General features: G+C 45.9%; 1 protein-coding gene across 7 annotated transcripts in view; it reads right to left on the bottom strand.

Moving 5' to 3' along the window:
* TECPR2 (tectonin beta-propeller repeat containing 2) overlaps window positions 1-27137 on the bottom strand; it is a 100695-nt gene extending 73558 nt beyond the window's left edge. For 4 of the 7 annotated variants that reach the window (XM_018066024.1, XM_018066028.1, XM_018066029.1 and 1 more), the window contains exons 1-2: window positions 26976-27137; window positions 13187-13475 (exon numbers count right to left, since the gene is read on the bottom strand). In XM_018066024.1, the coding sequence (XP_017921513.1) occupies window positions 13187-13405 (219 nt within the window). In that variant the 5' untranslated portion in view covers window positions 13406-13475; window positions 26976-27137. Of the gene's footprint in view, window positions 1-822; window positions 992-13186; window positions 13476-16591; window positions 16681-22564; window positions 22620-26975 lie in introns of those variants that run through there. The other 3 variants (XM_018066025.1, XM_018066026.1, XM_018066031.1) reach the window with 3 other exon arrangements.

Raw genomic sequence — 27140 nt, 5'->3', positions numbered from 1 at the left:
ACACAGAGTTCAAAGACATTAACAGACTTCCCTGGTGGCGCAGAGGATAGGAATCTGCTTGCCAAGGCAGGGGACACTGGGGTCTGGGAAAATTCCGCATGCCAACTAAGCTTGCGGGCCGCGGCTGCTGAGCCTGCGCTCTAGAGCCTGCGAGCGCGGCTGCTGAGCCTGTGAGCCACAGAGCAACTAAGCCCACGCGCCGTGACTGCTGAGCCTGCGCTCTAGAGCCTGCCAGCCGCGGCTGCTGAGCCCGCGGGCCGCGGCTGCTGAGCCTGTGCTCCGCCACAGGAGCAGCCACCGCAGTGAGAAGCTCACAGCCTGCAACGAAGAGCAGCTCTGGCTCACCGCGACTAGGGAAGCCCACACAGAACAGTGAAAATCCCAGCACGGCCAAGAGGACAAATTAAAACAAAAACTAATTTTAAAAAGTATTTATTGTGAGTCCCTCTTTAAAAACAAACACACTGCCAACAATTCTACTTTATTTAGAGAAATAATATACTTAAAGATTATTTTTCATGACTGCATGGATATACAAAACCTCTTTCAAGATACCCAAACACTTAAGGTTCAAATGCACTGTTAATATAATAATTTTTAGCAATACATTTACTTCATAAAATCAATCCTTCATTTACCACATTATTTAATAATGGGATTTTTACCACACTAAGAGCATTAAGATATCAATCTAGTACTGTTTCATACAAGTCTACAAATGAGATAGACTTTAATAATATCAAGTAGCCTATATAAAAGAATTGCTCGTTTAAAATGAGATGAACTAGGTTTAAGCAGTTAAATGTTTACTGATGGCCTCACTGTGCTCGTTGTGGGGACACAAGGTGCTGCTTTCAGGGGGTCTCATGGTCCAGGAAGGACGAGGTTAGCTCCGACATGCTCAGGAGAGGGGTGGGCTGGCAAGGTTGCTGCCTTCAGGGTGCAGTCAGCTGCACATCAAGTGTCTCGTGGCATGGCTATTTTCCATTTTCTAAAACAGTGAAACACGATCATAAATACAAGACCATATACTGACATACACATGACACCACCCTTTTGGCCGAAAGCGAAGAGGAACTAAAGAGCCTCTTGATCAAAGTGAAAAAGGAGAATAAAAAGGCTGGCTTAAAACTCAACATTCAAAAACCTAAGATCATGGCATTTGATCCCATCAGTCCAGTTCAGTTCAGTTGTTGCTCAGTCATGTCCAACTCTTTGCAACCCCAGGAACCTCAGCACGCCAGGCCTCCCTGTCCATCACCAACTCCTGGAGTCCACTCAGACTCATGTCTGCTGAGTCACTGATGGCATCCAACCATCTCATCCTCTGTCGTCCCCTTCTCCTGCCTTAAATCTTTCCCAGCATCAGGGTCGTTTCTGATTAGTCAGTTCTTCACATCAGGTGACCAAGATATCGGAGTTTCAGCTTCAGCGTCAATCCTTCCAGTGAATATTCAGGACTGGTTTCCTTAAGAATGGACTAGTTGAATCTACTTGCAGTCCAAGGGACTCTCAAGTCTTCTCCAACACCACAGTTCAAAAGCATCAATTCTTCAGCACTCAGCTTTCTTTCTAGTCCAACTCTCACATCCATACATGACTACTGGAAAAACCATAGCCTTGACTAGATGGACATTTGTTGGCAAAGTAATGTCTCTGCTTTTTAATATGCTGTCTAGGTTGGTCATAACTTTTCTTCCAAGGGGCAAGCATCTTTTAATTTCATGGCTGTAGTCACCATCTGCAGTGATTTTGGAGCCCCCCAAAATAAAGTCTGTCACTGTTTCCCCATCTATTTGCCATGAAGTGATGGGACCAGATGCCATTCTCTTAATTTTCTGAATGTTGAGTTTTAAGTCAACTTGTTCACTCTCCTCTTTCACTTTCAATAGGCTCTTTAGTTCTTGTTTACTTTCTGCCATAAGGGTGATGTCATCTGCATATCTGAAGTTATTGATATTTCTCCCGGCAATCTTGATTCCAGCTTGTGCTTTATCCAGCCCAGTGTTTCTCATGATGTACTCTGCATATAACTTAAATAAGCAGGGTGACAATATACAGCCTTGACATACTCCTTCCCCGATTTGGAACCAGTCTGTTGTTTCATGTCCGGTTCTAACTGTTGCTTCCTGACTTGCATACAGATTTCTTAAGAGGCAGGTCAGGTGGTCTGGTATTCCCCACTCTCTAAGAATTTTCCACAGTTTGCTGTGATCCACACAGTCAAAGGCTTTGGCATACTTAATAAAGCAGAAGTAGATGTTTCTCTGGGACTCTCCTGGTTTTTTGATGATCCAGCGGATGTTGGCAATTTGATCTCTGATTCTTCGGCCTTTGCTAAATCCAGCTTGAACATCTGGAAGTTCATGGTTCACATACTGTTGAAGCCTGGCTTGGAGAATTTTGAGCATTACTTTGCAAGCATGTGAGATGAGTGCAATTATGAGGTAGTTTTGAGTATTCTTTGGCATTGCCTTTCTTTGGAATTGGAATGAAAACTGACCTTTTCCAGACCTGTGGCCACTGCTGAGTTTTCCAAATTTGCTAGCATGTTGAGTGCATACTTTCACAGCATCATCTTTTAGGATTTGAAATAGCTCAACTGGAATTCCACCACCTCCACTAGCTTTGTTTGCAGTGATGCTTCCTAAGGCCCACTTGACTTTGCATTCCAGGATGTCTGGCTCTAGGTGAGTGATCATATCATTGTGATTATCTGGGTTGTGAAGATCTTTTTTATATAGTTCTTCTGTGTATTCTTGCCACCTCTTTTTAATATCTTCTGCTTCTGTTAGATCCATACCATTTCTGTCCTTTCTTGTGCCCATTTTTGCATGAAATTTTCCTTTGCTATCTCTAATTTTCTTGAAGAGGCCTCTAGTCTTTCCCATTCTATTGTTTTCCTCTATTTCTTTGCACTGATTACTGAGGAAGGCTTTCTTATCTCTCTTTGCTATTCTTTGGAACTCTGCATTCAAATGGGTGTGTCTTTTTTTTTCTCCTTTGCCTTTCACTTCTCTTCTTTTTATAGCTATTTGTAAGGCCTCCTCAGACAACCATTTTGCCTTTTTGCATTTCTTTTTATTGGGGGTGGTCTTGATTACCGCCTCCTGAACAATGTCATGAACCTCCGTCCATAGTTCTTCAGGTACTCTATCAGATCTAATCCCTTGAATCTATTTCTCAATTCCATTGTAAAATTTAAGGGATTTGATTTAGGTCATACCTGAATGGTCTAGTGGTTTTCCCTACTTTCTTCAATTTAAGTCTGAATTTGGCAACAAGAAGTTCATCATCTGAGCCATAGTCAGCTCCCGGTCTTGTTTTTGCTGACTGTATAGAGCTTCTCCATCTTCAGCTGCAAAGAACATAATCAATCTGATTTTGGTATTGACCATCTGGTGATGTCCATGTGTAGTCTTCTCTTGTGTTGTTGGAAGAGGGTGTTTGCTATGACCAGTGCATTCTCTTGGCAAAACTCTATGAGCCTTTGCCCTGCTTCATTCTGTACTCCACGGCCAACTTTGCCTGTTACTCCAGGTATTTCTTGACTTCCTACTTTTGCATTCCAGTCCCCTATAATGAAAAGGACATCTTTTGGGGGTATTAGTTCTATAAGGCCTTGTAGGTCTTCATAGAACTGTTCAACTTTTTCAGCATTACTGATTGGGGCATAGATTTGGATTACTGTGACACTGAATGGTTTGCCTTGGAAATGATCAGAGATCACTCTGTCATTTTTGAGATCACATCCAAGAACTGCATTTGACTATGATGGCTACTCCATTTCTTCTAAGGGATTCCTGCTCACAATAGTAGATGTAATGGTGATCTGAGTTAAATTCACGAATTCCAGTCCCTTTTAGTTTGCTGATTCCTAAAATGTCGATGTTCACTCTTGCTATCTCCTGTCTGACCACTTCCAATTTGCCTTGATTCATGGACTTAACATTCCAGGTTCCTATGCAATATTGCTCTTTACAGCATCAGACTTTACTTCCATCACCAGTCACACCCACAGCTGAGTGTTGTTTTTGCTTTGGCTCCGTCCCTTCATTCTTCCTGGAGTTAGTTCTCCACTGCTCTCCAGTAGCACACTGGCACCTACTGACCTGGAGAGCTCATCTTTCCGTGTCCTACCTCTTTGCCTTTTCGTACCGTTCACGGGGTTCTCAAGGCAAGAATACTGAAGTGGTTTGCCATTCCCTTCTCCAGTGGTCCCATCACTTCATGGCAAATAGGTAGGGAAGCAATGGAAACAGTGACAGATTTTATTTTCTTGGGCTCCAAAATCACTGCAGATGGTGACCATAGCCATGAAATTAAAAGACACTCTTTCCTTAGAAGAAAAGCTATGACCTACCTAGACAGCATATTAAAAAGCAGAGACATTACTTTGCCAATAAAGGTCCATCTAGTCAAAGCTATGGTTTTTCCAGTAGTCAAGTATGGATGTGAGAGTTGGACTATAAACAAAGCTGAGCACCAAAGAATTGATGCTTTTGAACTGGGGTGCTAGAGAAGACTCTTGAGAGTCCCTTGGACTGCAAGGAGATCAAACCAGTCAATCCTAAAGGAAATCAGTCCTGAATATTCACTGGAAGGACTGATGCTGAAGCTGAAGCTCCAATACCTTGGCCATCTGGTGCGAAGAACTGACTCATTTCCCTGATGCTGGGAAAGACTGAAGGCAGGAGACGGGGATGACAGAGGATGAGATGGCTGGATGGCATCACTGACTCGACGGACATGAGTTTAAGCAAGCTCCAGGAGCTGGCGATGGACAGGGAGGCCTGGCGTGCTGCAGTCCATGGGATTGCAGGGAGCTGGATGCGACTCAGCAACTGCACTGGACTGACACACATGATCACACAAACAGCTGGAAGAGCCATCACAGAGTGAGCGCCTGTGGAGCCCCCACCCGCCTGGGAAAGAGGACCCTAAGAGCACCTTTGAAGCCCTCTATGCCCTGCATCACCCCCCGCCCCGCAACCTGACTGCATTGCTGCATCAGACCACCACTGTGGAACTGGGATCCATCACTCCCACGCTCTTATTCAGAGCTTTCATGCTTGTGTGTTTACACAAAGAAGTGTAGAGAAGTTCCTAAGACACAGATTCACACTGGTGAATGGGCACCTGAAGGATCTGCCCTCAAGCTTCCTGATCCGGGTATTCAATTCGTTCCGTGTCCTGCTGTTCATCAGCCCAGGAGGGCTGTTTCGTGATCATCCAACTCACACGGAGCTGAACCCCAAAGCCAATGTATGACTATTTCACAGTGAATGAATGCTCGCACAAACCAGAAGGCTCACGTAGGACAACCGGCACTCTGCCCCCACTGGCCGATGTAGGTAGGCAGCAAGTTCTAGTTCAAAAGCTGCTCAGCAAGCATGGGGCAACTTCTGAGGAAACCTTAGTAAGCCTCAGGGCCAGCCACACCAAGGGCATCAGAGCCCTCAGGGAATCGCTACCCCCACCTCCTGCAAAGCCCAGTTCAGCCCAACGGTTAGTTTCCCAAGGTTACCCAGCAGCCTGCCAGCCTCCCCTCCGTCATACACTCTTCTTTTTGAAATGAAGACAGTTCTGTCCTCTTCTGGCCTGGGAGGCACTCTTCTGTCTCTTTAAGGAGACTCTGTCCTCCGAAGAGCTTATCTATTACGTGTTTAACGCTTCTATTTCCCTCCTTTCCAGCTTCCAGGGAGGGAAGTGGGGACACTTCTTGTTGCCTCTATGTGGCAACTTAACTTCCTCAAACAGAAATCTAGAAATTAGCTCAAGAGAAAAAGCTCTGATTTGCAAGAAGCCAGCAGTGGTTTTCTGGACAATCACTTCACCAATAGGTCTTAGCCAAGTTTCTTAGGCTCCTTGGCAGGCACTTTTCCCCTATACACAAAACAAAAAACATCAGGGAAAAAGTGTTCTTTGTGAGCAAGCTCAAAGAAGCTGTGAAGTCTGACAAGGTTTTCTTTATGAGCTGCTTTTGGTGTGTCAAAGCTGAACCTTCAGTAGAAACTCCTAGCACATCAAGTAACCAACAGATCTGAACTACTTAGAAATGTTTAAGAAGACTCAAATAAGATATAAACGCACTAAATTCATAAGAAATGTTTCACTATTCTTCTTTACTAGCAAAGAACCACAGTTTAATAAACCACCATTTAACTGAAACCAAAGTTTCAATATTTATACAACTTTTTAATGATCTCAAAGTTAAACCAAGGCATCTTCTGGAACAATTTCCCGAGGCAAATTGGAGTAGGAAAGGTCTACTAGGCTTGAAGGAAGTCGCAGGGGCCTGAGACTATCATTAGGACAGAGAGAAGGCAGATTACCTACAGAAAAACAATTAGACCTCCAGCAGAAGTCTCAGCAGTCAAAAGACAATGGTATAGTACCTTTGAAGTGCTAAGACAAAATAACCATACATAGTGAGGTAGGGATCAAATTTCACTTCCACCCCTATATTCATGTCCAACTGCTCACATCATTTACCAGAAAATCTTTGTATTATCACTTTGTGTTCACATACATGCGGATTTTCTGGCTTCTCTAGTCTGTTCCAATGACCTCTTTATCTATTTTTGTAGTAATACCACACTGTCTTAATCACCAAAGCTTTATAAGTCTTGTTACTCAGCAACAACTGTAGAGTTATTACTTCCATCAGGACACGGGAGGCATTAGATACACACACCTCTGGCTGACATGGTGATTCAAAAGCTCTCATTTCTGCATCACTTTAAGAAATACAACAGGCATCAGTCAATGAGCCGTTCACAACGTCCCCTCACACGCCCAGGGCTCCCCTCCCTTCCCCCGGGACCCTCCAGCGGGAAGCTCCTCCTGGGGAGCTGCTCACTCTCGAGGCCTGTGTTCACCTGTCACCTGCTCAGTCAGCAGCCACTCCTGCTGGCAACTCCCCTCTCCCCTCCCCTAGCGCTGCTCCCCACCCGACCAAGTGGGGCCTTCTTGCACTCATCTTTTGTTCTGCGCGTTAGAGCTGGTGTGCTCTCCACTGCATTTCCAAGTCCTAAAATGGGCCTGGCACAGGGTAAATACTCAATAAATACTTGCTGAATAAATTCACCATGAGACCAGCATGGAAAAGTTGCAGAAATGAGAACTCGCACAGTTACGCTTAACGCAGACAGTTTTGAAGGCAAATCTATGAAATTTCAACAACGTGCTAGGTGCTAAGGAGAGATCACACATTTAATTTCAAAGCAAAAAACCAGAAACTCCGGTCGGCTTATCTTTCTGACTTTCTGGTCTCTTCTTATGTGTGTTACACCCGTATATCTAACAACAGGTTTATAACACTTCTGTACTTTTAGCTCCTCACAGCATTTCCTCCATGCTTTTGCACTTAGCAAGGAAGCATTTCCTGTGTTTCCATCTGCCCTCTCCCACTAACTTGTGTAAGAAAAAAGGTTTCTAAAAGCATTATTCTTGAAAACACCTCAGACTTTATCATATAAAAGATCTGCTTTCTTCTTTTGGAAAATAGCTTCATTTAAAAACATAATCTTTCACCCATGCATGCCACACATGGATTTATTAGAGGGTAAGCTAATTTTTGTCCTTTTATACAGCTGTGAAGTTCTCACGGCAAGTACAGTGGGGTGGTTTGCCATTCTCTCTACCAGTGAGGCAGAAAGCGAAGAGGAACTAAGGAGCTTCTTGAAGAGGGTGCAGGAGGAGAGTGAACGAGCCGGCTTAAAACTAAGTATTAAGGACCTCAGATCATGGCATCCGGCCCCATCACTTCATGGCAAGCAGAGGGAGAACAGGTGAGAGCAGTGACAGATTTCCTCTTCTTGGGCTCTAAAATCACTTTGCGTGGTGACTGCAGCCATGAAATCAGAAGATGTTTGCCTCTTGGAAGGAAAGCTACGACAAACCTAGACAGTGTGCTGAGAAGCAGAGACGTTACCCTGCCGACAAAGGCCTACAGTCAAGGCTGTGGTCTTCCCAGTGGTCACACACAGTTGTGAGAGCTGGACCGTAAAGAAGGCAGAGTGCCCAAGAATTGATGCCTTTGAACTGTGATGCTGGAGAAGACTCGCGAGAGTCCCGGGGACTGCAAGGAGATCAAACCAGTCCATCTTAAGGCAAGTCAACCCTGAATACTCAACGGAAGGATTGACCCTGAAGTTGAAACTCCAGTAATTTGGTCATCTGATACCATCAGCCGATTCACTGGAAAATTCCCTGATGCTGGGAAAGATTGAGGGCAGAAGGAGAAGAGGGAGTCAGAGGATAAGATGGCTAGATGGCATCACTGATGCGATGGATATGAACTTGGGCAGACTTCTGGAGATGGTGAGGGATACAGAGGTCTGGTGTGTTGCAGTCTATGGGGTCACAAAGAGTCAGACACAACTGGGCAACTGAACGACAACAGCGAAACGAGTTTGTGTTTACCTTCCCATAACATCTCAGACATTCCCTAAACCAAACTGGTTGAGGGGCTTCCCTCATGGTCCAGTGGTTAAGGCTGTGCACTTCAACTGCAGGGGGGCATGGGTTGAACCCTGGTTGGGAAACTAAGATCCCATATGCCTCAGTGTGGCCAAAATTTTAAAAAACAAACAAACAAAACCTAGCTGATGCACCTCCCAACTGTCACTAGGAAATTCCAAAGAAACTCTTAATTGACCTGTTTCCACTGTCCTCTAGATCCAGGTTTTTGTGGAGGCCCTGCCTTCTCACTAGGAAGACAGCCAAATGGTTAGGCAGCCAGCTATGTGGCTTGGGGCAGGAATCTCACTGTTTCTTTATCTGTGAAATATAGTGATTGTGCCAAATGACTCTAAGACTCCCAGCTCTGAAACCGAAAATTACAGGAACAATGACATATTTAATTCATCCTCAGCTCACGCAACTAGTGACGGACAGTCAAAGCTCAAAGCAAGTCTTTGTTGTTGTGTTTATACAAGTAACAGATGAATATGTACTTACTGTCCAAATTCTAATAAGTCCACAATATTTAACATAAAAAATAATAAAGTAAAAAAAAAAAAGAAAGATACTTCCATTCTCCTTCCTGCCCCATGCTCAGTCCCCTCTATCCTCATAATGAAGAGCTGGGAGGTATTCCTCCAGATCCTTTCCTATGTGTTTACATACAGATATTTAACTTTGTTTAAAACCCTAATATTCTAAATCAAATTCTCTGTTCTCGCCAAAAGGAGAAGTTTTATTTTCTACTTCCTTTGTGATTCTCCACAATATGCTTATATTTTATACCCAAAGGGTATTCAAAAACACTTTTGATACTCAGAGTTGCTAAGTGTGGATTTGGGCCCAGTAAAATATGCTTTCTTATGGCCCTAGGCTTAGGACTTCCCAGGGTCCCCTTCCACCTTCCTGGGTCGGGTCATCTGCACCAGAGCCCCCCAGTCTTGCTCGTCCCTGCAGAGGCTGTCCGCACACGGCACACCCCTTCAGAGTTCATGGGGCTCATCTGATAAACAGAAGACTAGTTCCAGTAAAACTAGGAAACTGGCATCAGATGCAATTTGTACTTTCAGTTTGGGGAGGACTAAACTCTTGCTTAAGTTTTTTTTTCAGTTTGGAGGCAGAAACTTTAAAAATAGTTATAGGCACGCCTCGTTTTATTGTGCTTCACGGATACAGTGTTATTTTACAAATTGAAGGTCTGTGGTCTTTATGTAAAGTGCTCCAATTTAAATTTATTGAGGAGTGTTTTACGACCAAGAATACAGTCTGTCCTGGTGACTGTTCCATGTTCACTTGTAAAGAATGTGCTCTGAGCTGCTGTTGGGTGGAGTGCTCTGTAAACATCACTTAGATCACAAAGGTAGATGGGCCTGCTAGGGTCTGCTACACGCCTGCTGATTTTCTGTCTGCTGCTATTACTGACAGCGGGGTGTTGACATCTCCAGCTAGAACTGCAGATTTTCCTCCTTCTTCTTTCAGCTGTGTCAGCTGTTGCTTCATTTGTCGCGAAGCCCTGTCACTAAGGAGCACAACACACTATGGACCACGGTAGGGCCACTGGGCCGTCCCACTGAACCGCCGCTCTTGTCATTAAATACTGTCTCTCTGGTTATTTCCTTGCTCAGAGGGCTACTCTGATGTTAATACAGCCACTCGGCACTCTGTTTCTAATACTTTCATTTGCTCATGTTTGGCTGTGCTGGATCTTTCTTGCCGCGTGGGCTTTTCTCCAGTCTCAGCGAGTGGGGGCACTCTGCGGCTGCGGAGCAAGGGCTTTTTCTTACAGTGGTCCCCTTGTTGCGGAGCATGGGCTCTAGGGCACGGGGGCGTCAGGAGCCGCAGCGGCACTGAGGGCTCTGGGGCGCAGGCTCGGGAGCTGTCGCCCAGGCTTAGTTGCTCTGCGGCATGTGCCATCTTCCCGGGCCAGGGATTGACCCTGTGTCTCCTGCATTGACAGGTGGATTCTTTACTGCTTAGCCACCAGGGAAGCCCTCAACGTTCTTCTGATAAGCATTTACATGGTACATTTTTTCATCCTTTTACTTTTTATCTGTTGACATGTGATTATATTTGAATGGGTTTCTTATAAACAACAAATAGTTGTTTATGAGTTTTTTTCCATCCCAATAATTTTTTTAAATTGATGTGTATGGATCATTTTCATTTAATATAATTATTGGCATGTTTCGATTTAAGTCTATGATTTTGTTTTTTGTTTGTTACTCCTGTTTTTCCTTCTTCTGTTTAACCTTTAGTGTTTTCCTGAGAACTGTCTCAATATATTTAACATTCTATTTTGGTATGTCTATAGGAATTTTTTACTATACCATGCTGTACAGGGGTTTTAAGTGGCTGCTCTAAGGATTACCATATCAAATGTGGGAGATATACAAATACACACGTGCGCGTACATATACACACACAACTTTTCAACATCTATTTAGACTCAGCATTTAACCTCTTCAAGTAGAATGAAGAAACCCTACTACCCTATAGGTCCCTTACTCTCCCCTCTTACATTATAATTCTTTTATATATTGCTCCATGTGTATAAACTGAAAACTCAATCAGACAATGATATAATTTTTTTCTGTCAAATATATTTTTTAAAAACTCAAGAGGAAGAAAACAGCCTAGTATATTTACTATTATTCTTCCTTCTTTACTGATGTTCCAAGTTTCCTTCTGGTATCAGCTATCATTTGCCTAAAGAACTTCCTGAAGCAATTATTTAGAGACGGTGTGCTGGCAATGAATCCCCTTAGTTTTCCTCCATCCGAGAACATTTTTATTTCACCTTCTTTCCTAATATATTTTTGCTGGATAAAAATTCTGAGCTGACAGTTCTTTTCTTTCAACACTTTATACATGCTGTACCAACATCTTCTAGCCTCCATAGTTTCTGATGAGAGATTTCCCATCATTCAGGTAATTGTCCCCTACAAGCAATGTGTCATTTTCTCTGTCTGCTTTTAAGATTTCTGTCTTGAGTTTTTAGATGTTTGATTAGGATGCGTCTAGGCATGGATTTCTTTGGTCTATCGTGTGCAAGGGGCGGTCACTGCTGGAGTCATTAAGTTTTCCTTGTTCAGTGCTAAACTATTTGAGAGATTTCAGATTAATTCATAACCACTGCAGAGCAAGGAAATCAAACCAGTCAATCCTAAAGGAAATCAACCCTGAATATTCAGTGGAAGGACTGATGGTGAAGTTGAAGCTCCAATACTTTGGCCACCTGAAGAACCGACTCATTGGAAAAGACCCTGATGCTGGGAAAGACTGAGGGTAGGAGAAGGGGGTGACAGGATGAGCTGGTTGGATGGCATCACCAACTCGATGGACACGAGTTTGAGCAAGCTCCGGGAGACAGTGGAGGACAGGGAAGCCTGGCGTGCTGCAGTCCATGAGGTCACAGTCGGACATGACTGAGCAGCTGAACAAAAACAACAGTTCATAGCCACAGTTTTAAAAGATTAATTATGTAATGGTCTTAAATGTTTGGGGAATTAGATCAGTCAAACCCATGCCCTATTAATCAAGAAAAGAAACAGCAATACTTTAAATTTTCATACAAAAAATACAAATATAAACTCCAGAGCCAGTCTGCCCAAGTTCAGACCACGGTGTCACCCCTTCTGACTATCTCGCAAGTCACGCAGCCTCTCTGAGCTTCAGCTGTCTCCCTGATAGAACGGAGATGACGAAACAACATGGAGTTGTTCTGTCTACCTCACAGAGTTCTGTGGGGATAAAATGAGTGAATATGTGTAGAGGGTTTAGAATAATGCCTGGCACATAGTATGGATGCTAACCATTTGTGTTATTTCAATTGAGTACAGAGGCTTAAGAAAAACCAGCTTTATAAATTAAACTTTAATAAGTTGATACTGATTAAAATATAGATACTTGTAAATACTTCTCTTAAATACAAAAGCCTTGTCTTAGTCTGCAAAAGTCCACTAACCACAGCGCAGAGCCCCAAGTGGCAGGAGCCACACCTCAGTCACCCTTGAGTCTCTCACAAAACCCACGTTCTTACAGATCACAGATCCTGACGAGACAGGGGAGTGCGGTGATGGTGCATCCCCAACACCTACAACAGACGGAGCTGCCTGAGTCAGCAGCCCAGAAGAGACGTCGGTCAGGACCCCAGCAGGAGGGCGCTACAGAAGTGCCCTCATTTCAGATGTACGCGTTCTGGCACCTAGCCAACACTGATCCTGACCCGTTTTTCTTAATAATTTTGCCAGAATACCTAGAGATTACTTGAGTCAGTCAGTGAATGCACTCTTGAGAAAACACTCAGAAAACACTTTCAGACACTTCTCTGGTGGTCCAGGGGTTAAGACTCCACACTCCCACTGGTGGGGACCCAAGTCCTATCCTGCACGCCACATGGTATGGCCAAAAAATTTTTAAAAAAGCAGAAGAAGAAAAAAAAACCCATTTAGAAAACTGTGCCTATTTTCAAAGTTCAAAGTGTTAAACACTATAATGCCCTCTTTTAAAGTAATGCTGGATTTTTGGAGGCAAGAAAAACAAGTTAAAACATTGCATTTTTAGTTGCACTCCACCTGAAAGATGGCTCTAAGGTACTCTTTGGGTAGGACACTCAGGCCATACTTCAGCAACTCAGAAGTAACCCCCCATCCTGGGACTCGCAGGCGTGTTACACACCAGCCAGGGCCCACACGCTCAGTGGGAGACAAGCGGCACCCACCTCGAAGTTGTACTTCCTCATCTGGTCGTGCCGCCGGCAGTACAGGTAGAGCATGCCGATGCTGCTGCCCACGGCGATGTAGTCCCCGTTGGTGTCGAGGGCCGTGAGGTAGACCACCAGCGAGCGGAACCCCTTCTGGATCTTCGTGGGGATGGCATTGAGCAGGTAGTACAGAGGGCAGAACTCTCTGAAGGTAACAGGCTCCGACACAGACGCCATGGCCAAGGTCTCCACCGCTGATCATCAGGCAAGACGAGGGATTTTAGCCGGCATCTGGGGAAACCTGGGGCTGAAGAACAAGGCATGACAACGCTTTCAATGTCTGGTCATGCAAAGGCAAATCAGAGTGCACAGTGGGAACAAGGAAGTTTCAGGTGGATATAAACTCCAGTCAGAGCCTAATTACACAGGGAAAGTAAACTAAGTGCCATTAAGATTACTTTTGAGGACTTCCCTGGTGGGGCACTGGGTGAGAATCTGCTGCCAGTGCAGGGGACACGGGTTCGATCCCTTCTGGGAGATTCGGCCCACGCACCGCAAGTGCTGAGTCTGCACTTGGGAGCCCTCAAGCCGCAACGCCCGAGCCTGCCCTCTAGAGTCCGTGCTCCACAGCAGGAGAAACTTCAGTGATGAGAGGCCCGTGCACCACACTAGAGTGGAGTCACTGCTCACTGCAAGTAGAGGAAGCGTGCAAGGACAAAGACCCACACAGCCACAAATAAGCGAATGAGCAAAATCACAATCCAAAACTCACTGCCCTATTTTCTGCCCCCTGTAATTTATATCATGATAAATGGTGGGGAAGGGGTGGGAAGAATATTAAAGATAGCTCTGAATCTCAAGCAGGTATGATCTAGTCAGGGAGCCAAAGAACCTGAAAAGACACAAAACCAGATATGACTGGTGCTAACCTGTGGGTCTCAATGAGAAGGAGAGAGCTAGCATGGACTAGAGTGTGGAGAAAGCTTCTCTGAAAACATTCGAAACTCTGAAGCCCACCAGGAAGCACAGAACATGGAAAAGAGGAATTCCCTGGCAGCCCAATGGCTAGGACTCCGCTTCCACTGCCGGGGGCACAGGTTCGATCCCTGGTCGGCACACTAAGATCCCACGTGCCATGCTGCCAAAAAGACGATGACAGTGATGTGTACAGGGCGGTGGAGACGCTGCGCTGGGAGAGCAGTGGGCCAGCCCAGGCGGAGGATGCCGTCTGCAGGGGGAGAAGCGCCCACAGCCGCCTCAGCCACGCAGCGCCTCCCCGCGCCACCCTGCCGCCCACACCTCTCGGGAATGTGGATTCAAACCTCCCCTTGGACTTCTCCAGGGGCTCAGTGGGAAGAAATCTGCCTGTCAATGCAGGAGACATGGGTTCGATCCCTGATCTGGGAAGACCCCACCTGCCACGGAGCAACTAAGCCCGACCGCCACAACTACTGAGCCTGTGCTCTTGAGCCTGGGGTCCGCCACTGCTGAGCCCACGTGCCCTCCAGTCAGTGCTCTGGCAGCAAGAGAAGCCACGGTGGTGAGAAGCCTGCACACCAGAGAGAGAGAGCGGTCCCTGCTTGCTGCAACTAGAGAAAAGCCCACCCAGCAGCAAGACCCAGCACAGGCACAAATAGATAATTTTTCTTAAAAAAGCCTCCCTCAATAAAGATGCTCAATCATCACATAGTATGTTATAATTTATGAAGCGCTCACTCATCCATTAAATCCTTACCGTACAAACTTTTACATGAGCTACCAAGGGCCAGAGGACCACAGGACTTGTCCAAGGCCATGTGGACAAGACCTGAATCTATGCCTTTTCGCCCTTCAAGTCCTCCAAGTGAGAGTTGCTCAGTTGTGTCTGATTCTTTGCGACCCCGTGGACTACACAGTCCATGTAATACTCTAGCCAGAACACTAGAGTGGGTTGCCTTTCCTTTCTCCAGGGGATCTTCCCAACCCAGGAATCGAACCCAGGTCTCTTGCATTGCGAGTGGATTCTTTACCAGCTGAGCCACAAGGGAAGCCCAAGCACACTGGAGTGGGTCGCCTATCCCTTCTCCAGAGGATCTTCCCGACCCAGGAATCGAACTGGCCCTCCGGCACTGCAGGCAGATTCTTTGCCAGCTGAGCAGTCCTGAGCCGTTTCCAAAGGGCTCTCCATCACACCCCACCGCTGCTGCACTTTCTCCACACGCTCTCTTCCTCTCCTGTTGATGGCCTTCTCTGCCTAACCCCACTGGTGTAAGCCCCCCAAAAAGCAGAGCCCACACATCCACCTCACTCGCCCTTCTAGCCCCTGGCACCTAGAAAAGGTTCAGGCACATCAGAGGCAACAAGTATTTATTGAATCAATGAATGAGTTATGAAAAAGGAAAACTGGCAAGGGAGGAATGAGTGCAAGAATGGAAACAAAGCAAAAGCTCATTTTCCCTCCAGTATGGCCCCAGGGCAACGCTGGGATGAAAATCCTCTAGATCTGCAGGGCATCTTCAAATCCCTGTTTCATTTGACAGTCACAGTACACAAGACGTACAGCGAAGCAGGCAGGGTAACTTACAAGCCCTGTTCCTGTAAGTAAACAAGAACGTCCCTCTGTGATGATGGAGGGCTTCCCTGGTAGCTCAGCTGGTTAAGAATCTGCCTACCATGCAGGAGGCCCTGGTTCGATTCCTGGGTCGGGAAGTTTACCTAGAGAAGGGATCGGCTACCCATCCCAGTATTCTTCAGCTTCCCTGGTGGCTCAGACGGTAAAGAATCCACCTGCAGTGCAGGAGACCTGGGTTCGATCCCTGGGTTGGGAAGATCCGCTGGAGGAGGGCATGGCAACCCACTCCAGTACTCTTGCCTGGAGACCCCCCACGGACAGAGGAGCTTGGCAGGCTACAGTCCGTGGGTCAGAGTCGGAAGCGACTAGGCGACTAAGCAGAAGCACAAGTGATGGTTAAGAACACCAATCTGCCCTCTTTCAGCAGAAGCTGAAGGACTCTGGAGGTTCAGAAATGCGCCTAGGGTCATACAGGTTCAACAGCTTTGTTGTTGTTCAGGCAAGAGGCTACCACAGCAGAAACTTTGACAGTGAATGTTGATCCTGTCCATACAGCAGCGTAGTTCATAAACTGACAACTCTGTAAGGGCAATGCTGTCTTGGCTAAGCAGTGCACGTGCTCCCCAATCCTCGATTTGTGTAAGGACTCCAGAGGGTTGGGCAAGACCCACATGACCCCAAAGTCAAGTGAAAATGAAGTGGTTATCAGGCAAACTCTAGAGAGAACAGCCACAGTCAGTCACCTTGGGAAAGCACGCAGACCACTACACATGGACACGAAAGCCAAAGCAACGTTGCAAACAGCAAGAGTGTAAGAGCGGCGTAAGTGCTTAGTGGAGACTATTCCAGCACACGACTCACTGAGTCCTCACCAAAAGCCTCAGGAGGCAAGGCGTCACTGACCACTGTCACCTCCACAGCACCGGCAAGAAACGGTGGCCTCGTTTCCAGTCTCCTCTCCGTCTCCAAGGGCAGCGCAGCACGGGGGCAGGAAAAGCTGTGCTTCCCTCACGCGTGTACGCACGCGGACGCGCCCTACTTACATGGCACTTTTAAAATAAAAGTTTACTTTTTTTACAAGTTACAAATGTTCTCTATCGGGACTTCTCCAGTGGTTAAGATTCCGCCGCGCAATGCAGAGGACATGGGTTTGATCACTGACGGGGGAGCGAAGATCCCACAGGCCACAGGACAACTAAGCCCGCGCCACAATCGGAGAGGCCTCCACGCCGCAATGAAGACCCAGCACAGGCCCACCAAGAAATAAGTAAAAACTAAATGTTTACCCTCAAAAACTGTGGAAACACAGGAAAGTACAAAGAATGAAATAAATGCCACTCATAAGCCCATCAGAGAGATTCTACGTTATAAACGCTTAATAAATCACGAGCATTCGTCACGTCATTAGACACTCCCCTAGAATGAGATTTTTGATGACTACACTTAAAAAAAACTATGGAGAACACAGTAGACTCAAAAACTGACATTTTCCTGGTGTTTTAATTTCTGCTCCAGCCGATGAGGTCTCCAAGGAAGCAGGCAGAAGTACTGAGCACTTCTTGAATGTCAGCGAATATTATTTCCTCCCTTAAAGCCTTTTCCCACAAAGTAGCTCTGTCAAATTATGACATTTAGATTTCAAAAACTCATTCACTTGAATTGACACCATTCGCTGAGAGCTCCACAATCTCTGCACAGAAGGGGCTTGGAGACTGCAGTCTGGTTAGAAGGGGGCAGAGGGTTCACCTCAAAGCTGCACCTGCAGGGCAGGCACACTATTCAAACATACACAGCATGTTTGTCGCAGGTGGCTCAGATGTGAGAGGGCAATACAGAAGGTCAGGGTCCCTGGACCAGCTCCTTGGCACAATGAGTGATCATACAACCAAAGGCCACTTCAAGTGTGTGAGAAGGGACTACAGGACTCACCTGCCAAGCACCATTAAGAACGACCATAATCCTAAAGCAGGCGACAGGCAGCTGACTGAAATTATCTAAGCTGAAGTCCTAGCACCCGTTTGGTCTCTCTCCCTCCCTCCCCGCGACAGCAATCCCGCACCGTGTTCCACCAGCCCTGTCTCCCAGCTGCCTCCCGCTGGCCCCTTCTCAGCTCTGTGGCCATGCCTGAGCTGAAGCCAGCACCCCTCTCACCTGGACCCCCGTGCGGTCCTTGAACAGCTGCTCTCCTGCTTCCACAGCTGCCCCGGGAGTCGACGCTCACACAGAGCAGGCACAGCGAGCTCTCCGACTTCATCAAAATTAAAAACTTTTGTGCTCCAAAGACATCATCAAAAAAAAGTAACAAGATGGTGGTACAGTGGAGAAGAATCTACCTGCCAAGGCAGGGTACATGGGTTCCATCCCTGGTCTGGAAGATTCCACAAGCCAACTACTGAGCCTGCATGCTACAACTACTGAAGCTCACGTGCCTAGAGCCCATGCTCCGCAACAGGAGAAGCCACGGCAATGAGAGGCCCTGCAACAAAGAGCAGGCCCTGCTCACGACAACTGCAGGGAGACTGCGCGCAGCAACGAAGGGCCAGCGCAGCCAAAACTAGAGAAAGAAAAATGAAGAGAGGGGCTTCCCTGGTGGGCCAGCGGTTAAGACTCCGCACTCCCAATACAGGGGCACAAGTCTGATCCCTGGTTGGAGAACTAAGACCCTCTATGCTGCAAAGTGCAGCAAAAAAAAAAAAGAGAGAGAGAGAGAGAAAAGACAACCAACATACTGGGAAAAAATTATTTATCTGACAAAGTACTTAAATCCACAATACATGAAAAATTCTTAAAACTCAATAATCAAAAGATAATTTTCAAGCAAGCAACTGAATAGTGGGATCTGAATAGACATTTATCCACAGAAGACATACAAATGGCCAATAAGCACAAGAAAAGATGCTCAACATCATTAATCATCAGGGAAAATGCAAAACAAAACCACAGCGACATTATCACTTCACATCCACTAGGATGGCTATAATCAAGAGACAGATAAGTGTTAACAGAGGTGTGGAGAACTGGAACCCTCGTACACTGCTGTCTAGACGCTCAGTCGTGTCCGACTCTGCAGCCCCACAGCTTGCAGCCTGCCAAATTCCTCTGTCCATGGGATTTCCCAGGCAAGAATACTGGAGCAGGTTATCACTTCCTACTTCAGGGGACCCTCCTGACCCAGGAATCAAACCCACATCTCTTGTGTCTCCTGCATTGGCAGGTGGGTTCTTGACCACTAGCACTATCTGGGAAGCCCCATACATTGCTGGTAGAGAATAAAAGGAGGCAGTCACTGTGGAAAAGTCTGGCAGTTCCTCAAAAGGTTAAACACAGAGTTACCATATGACCCAGCAATTCTATTCCTAATTATACACCCAAGAGTAATGAAAACATATGTCTACACAAAAACTTAAATAATTTCAAAATATTACCATTCATAAAACCAAAGTAAAACAACCCAACTGTCCATCAACTGATGAATGGATATACAAAACACGGTGTATCCATACAACGGAATATACTGTTCAACAATAAAAAGAAATGAAGTACTGATACACACTGTAATACGAGAAGCCTCGAAAACATTATGCCTAGTGAAAGAAGCCAGACACGGAAGACCATGCACTGGATGATTCCACCAAGACGAAATATGCAAATGGCCCAAGTAAGCCCGTCTACAGACAGAAAGTAGACCAGTGACTGCCTAGAGCTGGGAGGGAAAAAGACTGAGGGTGGGGATGGCTGCTAAAGGGTTTGGAATGTCTTTTTAGGGTAAAATGTCTTAAAATTGATTGTAGTGGTGGTTGCATAACTCTATGAATATCCCAAAGAACACTGAATTGGACATTTTAAATGGGTAATACACATGGATGTGAATTCTCAATGGAGCTTTTACCAAAAACACAAGAAGTATCAGCTCTCCAACACTCACTCAAGACAAAAAGCTTCAGTAAACCAGAAATAGAGAGGAACTTCCTCAACCTGATAAGGAATAGCTACCAAAAAATCCAACAACTAACATCATACTTAACGGTGAGAAACGCAGTTTCCCCAACTAAGACCAGGTACAAAGCAAGGATGTCCCCCTCTCATCACTGCTTTTCCATATCATACTGGAAGTTCTAGCTAATACAATAAGACAAGGACATGTAAGACTGAAAAGGAAGAAATAAAATTATCTCTGCAGATGACATGTTCATTTGTGTAGAAAATCCAAAATAATAATGAAACTCCTGAAACTAATAGGCAATCATAGCAAGGTTGCAGAATACAAGAGTAACAAAAGTCGATCACTTTCCTCTCTAGGAGCTATGAACAAGTGGAATTTTTAATTAAAAACACAGCATCGTTTACATTTGCATCCCCCCAAATAACATACTTAAGTATAAATCTAACAAAATGTGTAAAGAGCTATACAAGGAAAACTACAAAAGTCACAAGAATGAAATCAAAGGCTAAATAAAAGGAGAAGTATCCCATGTTCATAGGTAAGTAAATTCAATATTGTCAAGATGTCAGTTCTTCCCAACTTGATTTACAGATTCAGTGTAATGCCAGTAAGTTATTTTGTGGCTATCAACAAAATAATTCTGAAGTTTTATAGAGTCAGAAGATCCAGAACAGCCAACACAATATTGATGGAAAAAAAATAATAAAGTTTGAGGACGGATATAATCTGACTGCAAAACTTACTACAAAGCACCAATTATCAAGATAGTGTGGTACCGGTGAAAGAACAAACGAATCTACAGAAGAGAGAGTGCAGACACAGACCCGCATAAACAAAGCCAACTGACCGCTGACAAAGGAGCAAAGGCAACACAATGGGGCGAAGACAGCCTCTTCAACAAATGGTGCTGGGAAACTGGGCACCCACAGGGAAAAGTGAGTCTAGACAAAGAATTCACACTCTTCACAGAAATCAGCTCAGAACGGATCACAGACCCAAATGTAAAACACAAAAACTATAAAAATTCCAGAAGGCAATATAAGCGAAAACCTAGATGACTCTGGGTATGGTGATGACATTTTAGATAACATTACCAAAGGCACGATCCATGAAAGAAGTAACTGATAAGCTAGACTTCATTAAAATTAAAAACTTCTGCTCTACAAAAGACTATGCAAATGAAGGAGAAGACAAGTCACAGATTGGGAGAAACATATTTGCAAAATACCTACCTGATTAAGGGCTGCTATCCAAAATATACAAAGAACTTTTAAAACTCAAGAACCCAATTAAAATATGGGCAAAAGATCTTAATAAAACATCTTACCAAAGAAGATACACAGATATCAAGTAAGTCTATGAAAAGACGCTCCACATCATATGTCATCGGGAGAATGCAAATTAAAACAAGATACCACTATAAACCTAGCAGAATGGCCAAATCTCTAACAGTGACAACACCAAATGCTGTTGAGAATATGGGGCAACAGGAACTCTCATTCATTGCTGGTGGGGACAAAAAATGGTACAGCCACTTAGGAAGACAACATGAAGGTTTCTTATAAAGCTAAACATAATCTTATCATATGATCCAGCAATGGAGTCCTTGGTACTTATCTAAAGGAGTTCAAAACTTACATCCACACAAAACCTTCACCAGGATATTTATAGCGCCTTCAATCAAAACTGTAAAAATTTGGATGCAATGAGGATGTCCTTTACTAAGTGAATGAATAAGCAAACTCTGGTACATCCAGACACTGGAACATTATTCAGCACTAAAAATAAATGGGTTATTGAATCATGAAAAGACAAGGAGAACTTGAAGTGCACATTACTAAATGAAAGAAGGCAATCTGAAAAGGTTTCATGCTGTATAATTCCAACCATGTAACCTCCTGGAAAAGGCAAACTATGAAGACAATAAAAAGATAGGGGTTGCCAAGGTTTGGGTGGGAGGGAAGGGATACATAGGCAGAGCACAGAGGATTTTTAGGGCAGTAAAAGCACTGACACCATAATGATGGATGCATGCCACCATACATTTGTCCAGACCTATGGAATGCACACCAAAGACCCTAAGGAAAACTATGGACTGTGGGTGATAATGCTGTACCAATGCCGGTTCACCGACTGTAACAAATGTCCCACTGTGGTGGGGGATGGTGCTAATAAGGGAGGCGATACATGTGCAGGGGAAGAGAGGCCTGGGTTCGATCCCTGGGTTGGGAAGATCCCCTGGAGAAAGGAAAGGCTACCCACTCCAGTATTCTGGCTTGAAGAATTCCACGGACTGTTTAGTCCATTGGGTCACAAAGAGTCGGACACAACTGAGCGACTTTCACCTTCACTTTCAGGGAGTATAAGGAAATATCTGCAGCTTCCCCTCAGTTTTGCTGTAAACCTAAAACAGCTCCGAAAAAGTGTTTTGTTTCGTTTTGTTTTTAAAGTTCTTTGAAAGAGAAATGGGTGGCTCTCATATCACTCACCCTATTCAAAATTCTTCAGCGGGGCTTCCTAGTGCTTTGAGTCAGCCAAACACCTTTCTGTGGCCAACAAGGCCCTGTGTGGCCTGACCCCTTCCCAGCTCCCCCATCACACGTCCACCTCTCCTCACTCATCCTCTAAGCTCTGTCTCTACCACCCACTTATTCCCTCCTTGGGCTTCAGAACTGACTATCCTCCCTGCTCCCCACCACCTTGCATCTCACTCCACACATCTGGCTTCAGAAAGACACCCCCTGACCAGATCACTGACAGTGTCCATCAGTCCCCGCATCCCTCAACTTTTCATCTTGTCCTTCATAATTCTCATCACACTTTTAATTACTTTATTTGATAAACAGTTTAATGATCATCTCACTGATGAGACTGTGAGCAACACAAATTCTCTCCTGTTTACCAGTGAAAAGCCTAGTGGCTAACAACACCTTTGGCATGGAGTAGATGTTCAATCTGTTGAATGAAAAAATTCAAAAAGTTAACTTCAGGTCTTACTGCAAAATATCCTCAATCCAATCTTTAAAATCAATAACGCTTCCCTGGTCATGGATATTTCCATTAAACATATAAAAATCACAACATTCTTCCTCAAGACAGGATAATTCCCTCCCCCATTATAACCACACCCCACACATCTGGAAGGTGGTAGCTGACTTCACACTGACTGATGGCACCCAAATACCTGATTGGTAGTTTTAAAAAATTATCCACTTAGTACAATGGTCTAAATTATCCACTGAGTACAATGGTTGGAAGTTGCCAAAGCACCCTGACAAATCTAATGGTTTAAGGATTCCCTCCAAAATCTCTATGAAGTGGTAATTAGTCTCCCTGTTGTACAGTCTATTATTAAACTCTGGCTACAACAGCCACTATTCTTTTAAGTATTAAAATCTTTTCAGTTCAGTTCAGTCACGTCACTCTTTGCAACCCCATGGACTGCAGCACGCCAGGCCTCCCTGTCCATCACCAACTCCCGGAGCTTACTCAAACTCATGTGCATATAGTCGGTGATGCCATCCAACCATCTCATCCTCTGTCATCCCCTCTCCTCCTGCCTTCAATCTTTCCCAGCATCAGGGTCTTTTCAAATGAGTCAGTTCTTCCCATCATGTGGCCAAAGTATTGGAGCTTCAGCATCAGTCCTTCCAATAAATATTCAGGACTGATTTCCTTTAGGATGGACTGGTTGGATCTCCTTGTGGTCCAAGGGACTCTCAAGAGTCTTCTCCAACACCCTAGTTCAAAGGCATCAATTCTTTGGTGTTCAGCTTCCTTTATGGTCCAACTCTCACATCCATACATGACTACCAGAAAAACCACAGCTTTGACTAGATGGACCTTCGTTGGCAAAGTAATGTCTCTGCTTTTTAGTATGCCATCTGGGTTAGTCACAGCTTTTCTTCCAAGGAGCAAGCGTCTTTTACTTTCATGGCTGCAGTCACCATCTGCAGTGATCTTGGAGACCCAAAAAATAAAGTCTCTCACTTGTTTCCATTTTTTCCCCATTTATTTGCCATGAAGTGATGGGACCAGATGCCATGATCTCAGTTTTCTGAATATTGAGTTTTAAGCCAGCTTTTTCACTCTCTTCTTTCTCTTTCATCAAGAGGCTCTTTAGTCCTTCTTTGCTTTCTGCTGTAAGGGTGGTGTCATCTGCATATCTGAGGTTATTGATATTTCTTCCAGCAATCTTGATTCCAGCTTGTGCTTCATCCAGTCCAGCATTTCGTATGATGTACTCCACATATAAGTTAAATAAGCAGGGTGACAATATACAGCCTTGAGGTACTCCTTTCCCGATTTGGAACCTGTCTGTTGTTCTGTGTCTGGTTCTACCTGTTGCTTCCTGACCTGCATACAGGAGGCAGATAAGGTGGTCTGGTAGTCCTATCTCTTGAAGAACTTTCCACAATTTGTTAAGATCCACACAGTCAAAGGCTTTGACGTAGTTAGTAAAAAGAAATAGATGTTTTTCTGGAACTCTCCTGTTTTTTCAATGATCCAACAGATGTTGACAATTTGATATCTGAATCCTCTGCCTTTTCTAAATCCAGATTGAACATCTGGAAGTTCATGGTTCACATACTGTTAAAGCCTGGCTTGGAGAATTTTGAGCATTGCTTTGCTAGCATGTGAGATGAATGTAATTGTGTGGTAGTCTGAACATTCTTTGGCATTGCCTTTCTTCGGGATTGGAATAAAAACTGACCTTTTCAGTCCCAGACTGGCTGAGTTTTCCAAATTTGTTGGCATATTGAGTGCAGCACTTTAACAGCATTATCTTTTAGGATTTGAAATAGCTCAGCTGGAATTCCATCACCTCCACTAGCTTTGTTCCTGGTGATACTTCCTATGGCCCACTTGACTTCGCATAAAATCTCATGGCTGAACATAATGAGATGGAGGCAGTCATTTATCTTTCAGCTGAAATTCGGTCACTTCCCTGATCCCAACCCTGCTGGTTAGCCAGTGCTCAGAGGCTGAAGTTCGATCAGAGCATGACGCTGAGTATTTCAACAAGGCAGCCTGTGTCTAGCTTCATCTCAGGCCACTCTTCCTTCCCCATCCCCCACACTGCAGCCACAGTAGCTTGCCACCACAGGCCTGAACACCCACGGTTTTCGCGAAGCCCCTTTCGTTCCTTCCCCATCCCCCACACATATCTTGCAAGAACACGCTGCCCACAGGAAGCCTTCAGACTCCCTCTGACACTTCGCTGGCGTCTCTCCGCCTTCACAGAACGCCGTGAGCGCAGTTACCACATGCTTTGCTCTCTATCCTCCTCGGCGGCTTCCTGCCAGTCTTCATCTACATCCTGCTCGTCTCCAAAAGACCACCAGGGAGTGTGGCACAATCGACATGCATCTGTTGAATTAATCTCTCTCTAAACACTGCCAGCACTCCTGAGGTATAGCAGAACAACATATAAAGCCACTCCACATCACTCACGTCCATCATTATGCAAAAATTCAATGGTCTCTTTATGTCTGGGTCCAAAGAATACATTCACTTAAAACTGACACACGCTTTGAACGACAGCTCACGTCTGCCTCAGCAGTTCAGAGCCATCAACAACTCCCTCGGAGTCTACCACGCTCGTAGGCTCTTCTGTATCTGGACATCTCTCAGGGCCTGACTCCAAATTTGTTACGAGTAACTGTTTTCCAAGCCATTCTCCACTTTTCTAAGTTCAGTCAGCTACTCTGCCTGATGCCTTTTTCCTTCCCTTTTCCCCACTAAGTTCCAGGAGCCATTTTGTCCAAACTACACAGAAGCTAAGATAAAATGAGGCCTGCCCCAAACTTAAAGTCTAATTTCTCTTAGAGAAAATGGAAAACGAATCCAACAGGAGCCAATCTCATGCTGAAAAAGACAATGAGACTACAAAGTAACTTAAACCTAACAAAAGCTCCTTACTAGTCACTCCTTCAGAAGAGGACCACCCTTATTCCACCACCAGCCTCCAAGCCAGTCCTGAAAACTCCAGCAGAGCATCCCCTGTACCTACACCTGCTGGTTCTCAAGCTGGAAAGTTCCCTGGGGACAGGGACTGGCTCTGTCTGGTCCACCACAGCGTCTCTAGAAGCTGGTACTGTGGCTGGCATACAACAGGCACCAAATAACTACCTGCTGAATGAACCAACGAGGGATGTTTAAAAAAAACAAAAACAAATTCAGAGCTTCACCAAGGTGCACTGTAGCTTCTAGGTGAGACAAAGTACAAAGTGGTTTGCAGCTCAGGGGACCAGAAGGACTGGTGAACATAAGGGCTACAATGACTTTATTCCCAGATTCTGTCCATCCTGGGATCTGGGTTTGGGGATTTCCAGAACTCCTTTCCTTAAAAGTTTTCAAGACCTTGGCTACTAGGAGGAAGTCAAGCCCAAGTGCAACTGATCACTCCAGCAGATAAGGCAGGGGTGCTGCCAAGCTGGTACCCCGCACTCTGCCAACAAATGTCAACAGAAGCAATAGGACGGAATAAAATTCCTGAATCTCAGCAAGAAAAGGGATGAAGAACAAAAGAGCAGAGAAGAGAAAAGTAAGTAGGGTGTGCGGGTAAGGACCGCAGGGGCTAGCTAGCCTTTATTGAAATGCACAGCGCCCGGCCACGGTGCTGAGCAATTCACAAGCACTGACCCATTTAATCCTCTCACCCAGCCAGGGCTGGAAACTATTATCAATCCCTACTTTACTGACGGTGAAACTCAAGTTTACGGAGACATCACTTGCCCTGAGCACATAGCCGAGGAAGGGGCTGTGCTATGGGCCAGGTCGCCGCACTCCTCAACCGGCACTTACTATCTTGCCTAGGGCCTTAAAGGACTGAGAGGCGAGTCGCTCACTTATCCATTTAACGAACACTTAGCATCGACTGGGTACGAGCCAAGGCCTGATGCCAGGCGCTGGTGGGCGGATGAAGGGACCGGGACTGAGAGGCTCGGGCGGGGGACAGGGCGCAGGGTCCCTCAGAAAGACCCTGGAGCTCGGCACCCGGGGCCGGCGGGGGTACGAGGGCGCGGCCCGGCAGAGGGAAGGCGCGGAACCTGAGGGGCGAGCGAGCCGCGCGCGCGGGGCGGCGGACCCGCGGCGCCCAGAGGCGTGGGCGACGACGGCTCCCTCAGCTGGCCGCCCGCTTCTGCCCGGAACGGGGCCCGACGCTTCGTGCGCCTCGGCAACGGCCTCGGCCACCTGGCGCGGGCGAGACGGGGGTCGGGAACGGGGGCGAGACGCGCAGTGAGACCCTGAGGCGCGGGAGCTCGGCTCGGGCGGGGGAGCGCGGGGCCGGGCGGCGTGGCGGGACTCACCTCCCGCGGCAGCCCCTCCGGACTCGTCGGCCCGGCAGGGCCGGAGGAGGTGGGGATGGACTCCGGGCCGCGGGGACTGCCGGGAGCCCGTTCCCTGGGCAACGGGACGGGCACCGCCGACGGACAGCCGGCTCCGCCCCCGGCTAGAGCGGCAGAGCCCGGTCT

Source organism: Capra hircus, chromosome 21 (assembly GCF_001704415.2).
Source record: "Capra hircus breed San Clemente chromosome 21, ASM170441v1, whole genome shotgun sequence".
Classification (NCBI taxonomy): Eukaryota; Metazoa; Chordata; class Mammalia; order Artiodactyla; family Bovidae; genus Capra; species Capra hircus.
Note: the sequence above shows the minus strand (reverse complement) of the source record. Positions and strands in the feature narration are given on the sequence as shown.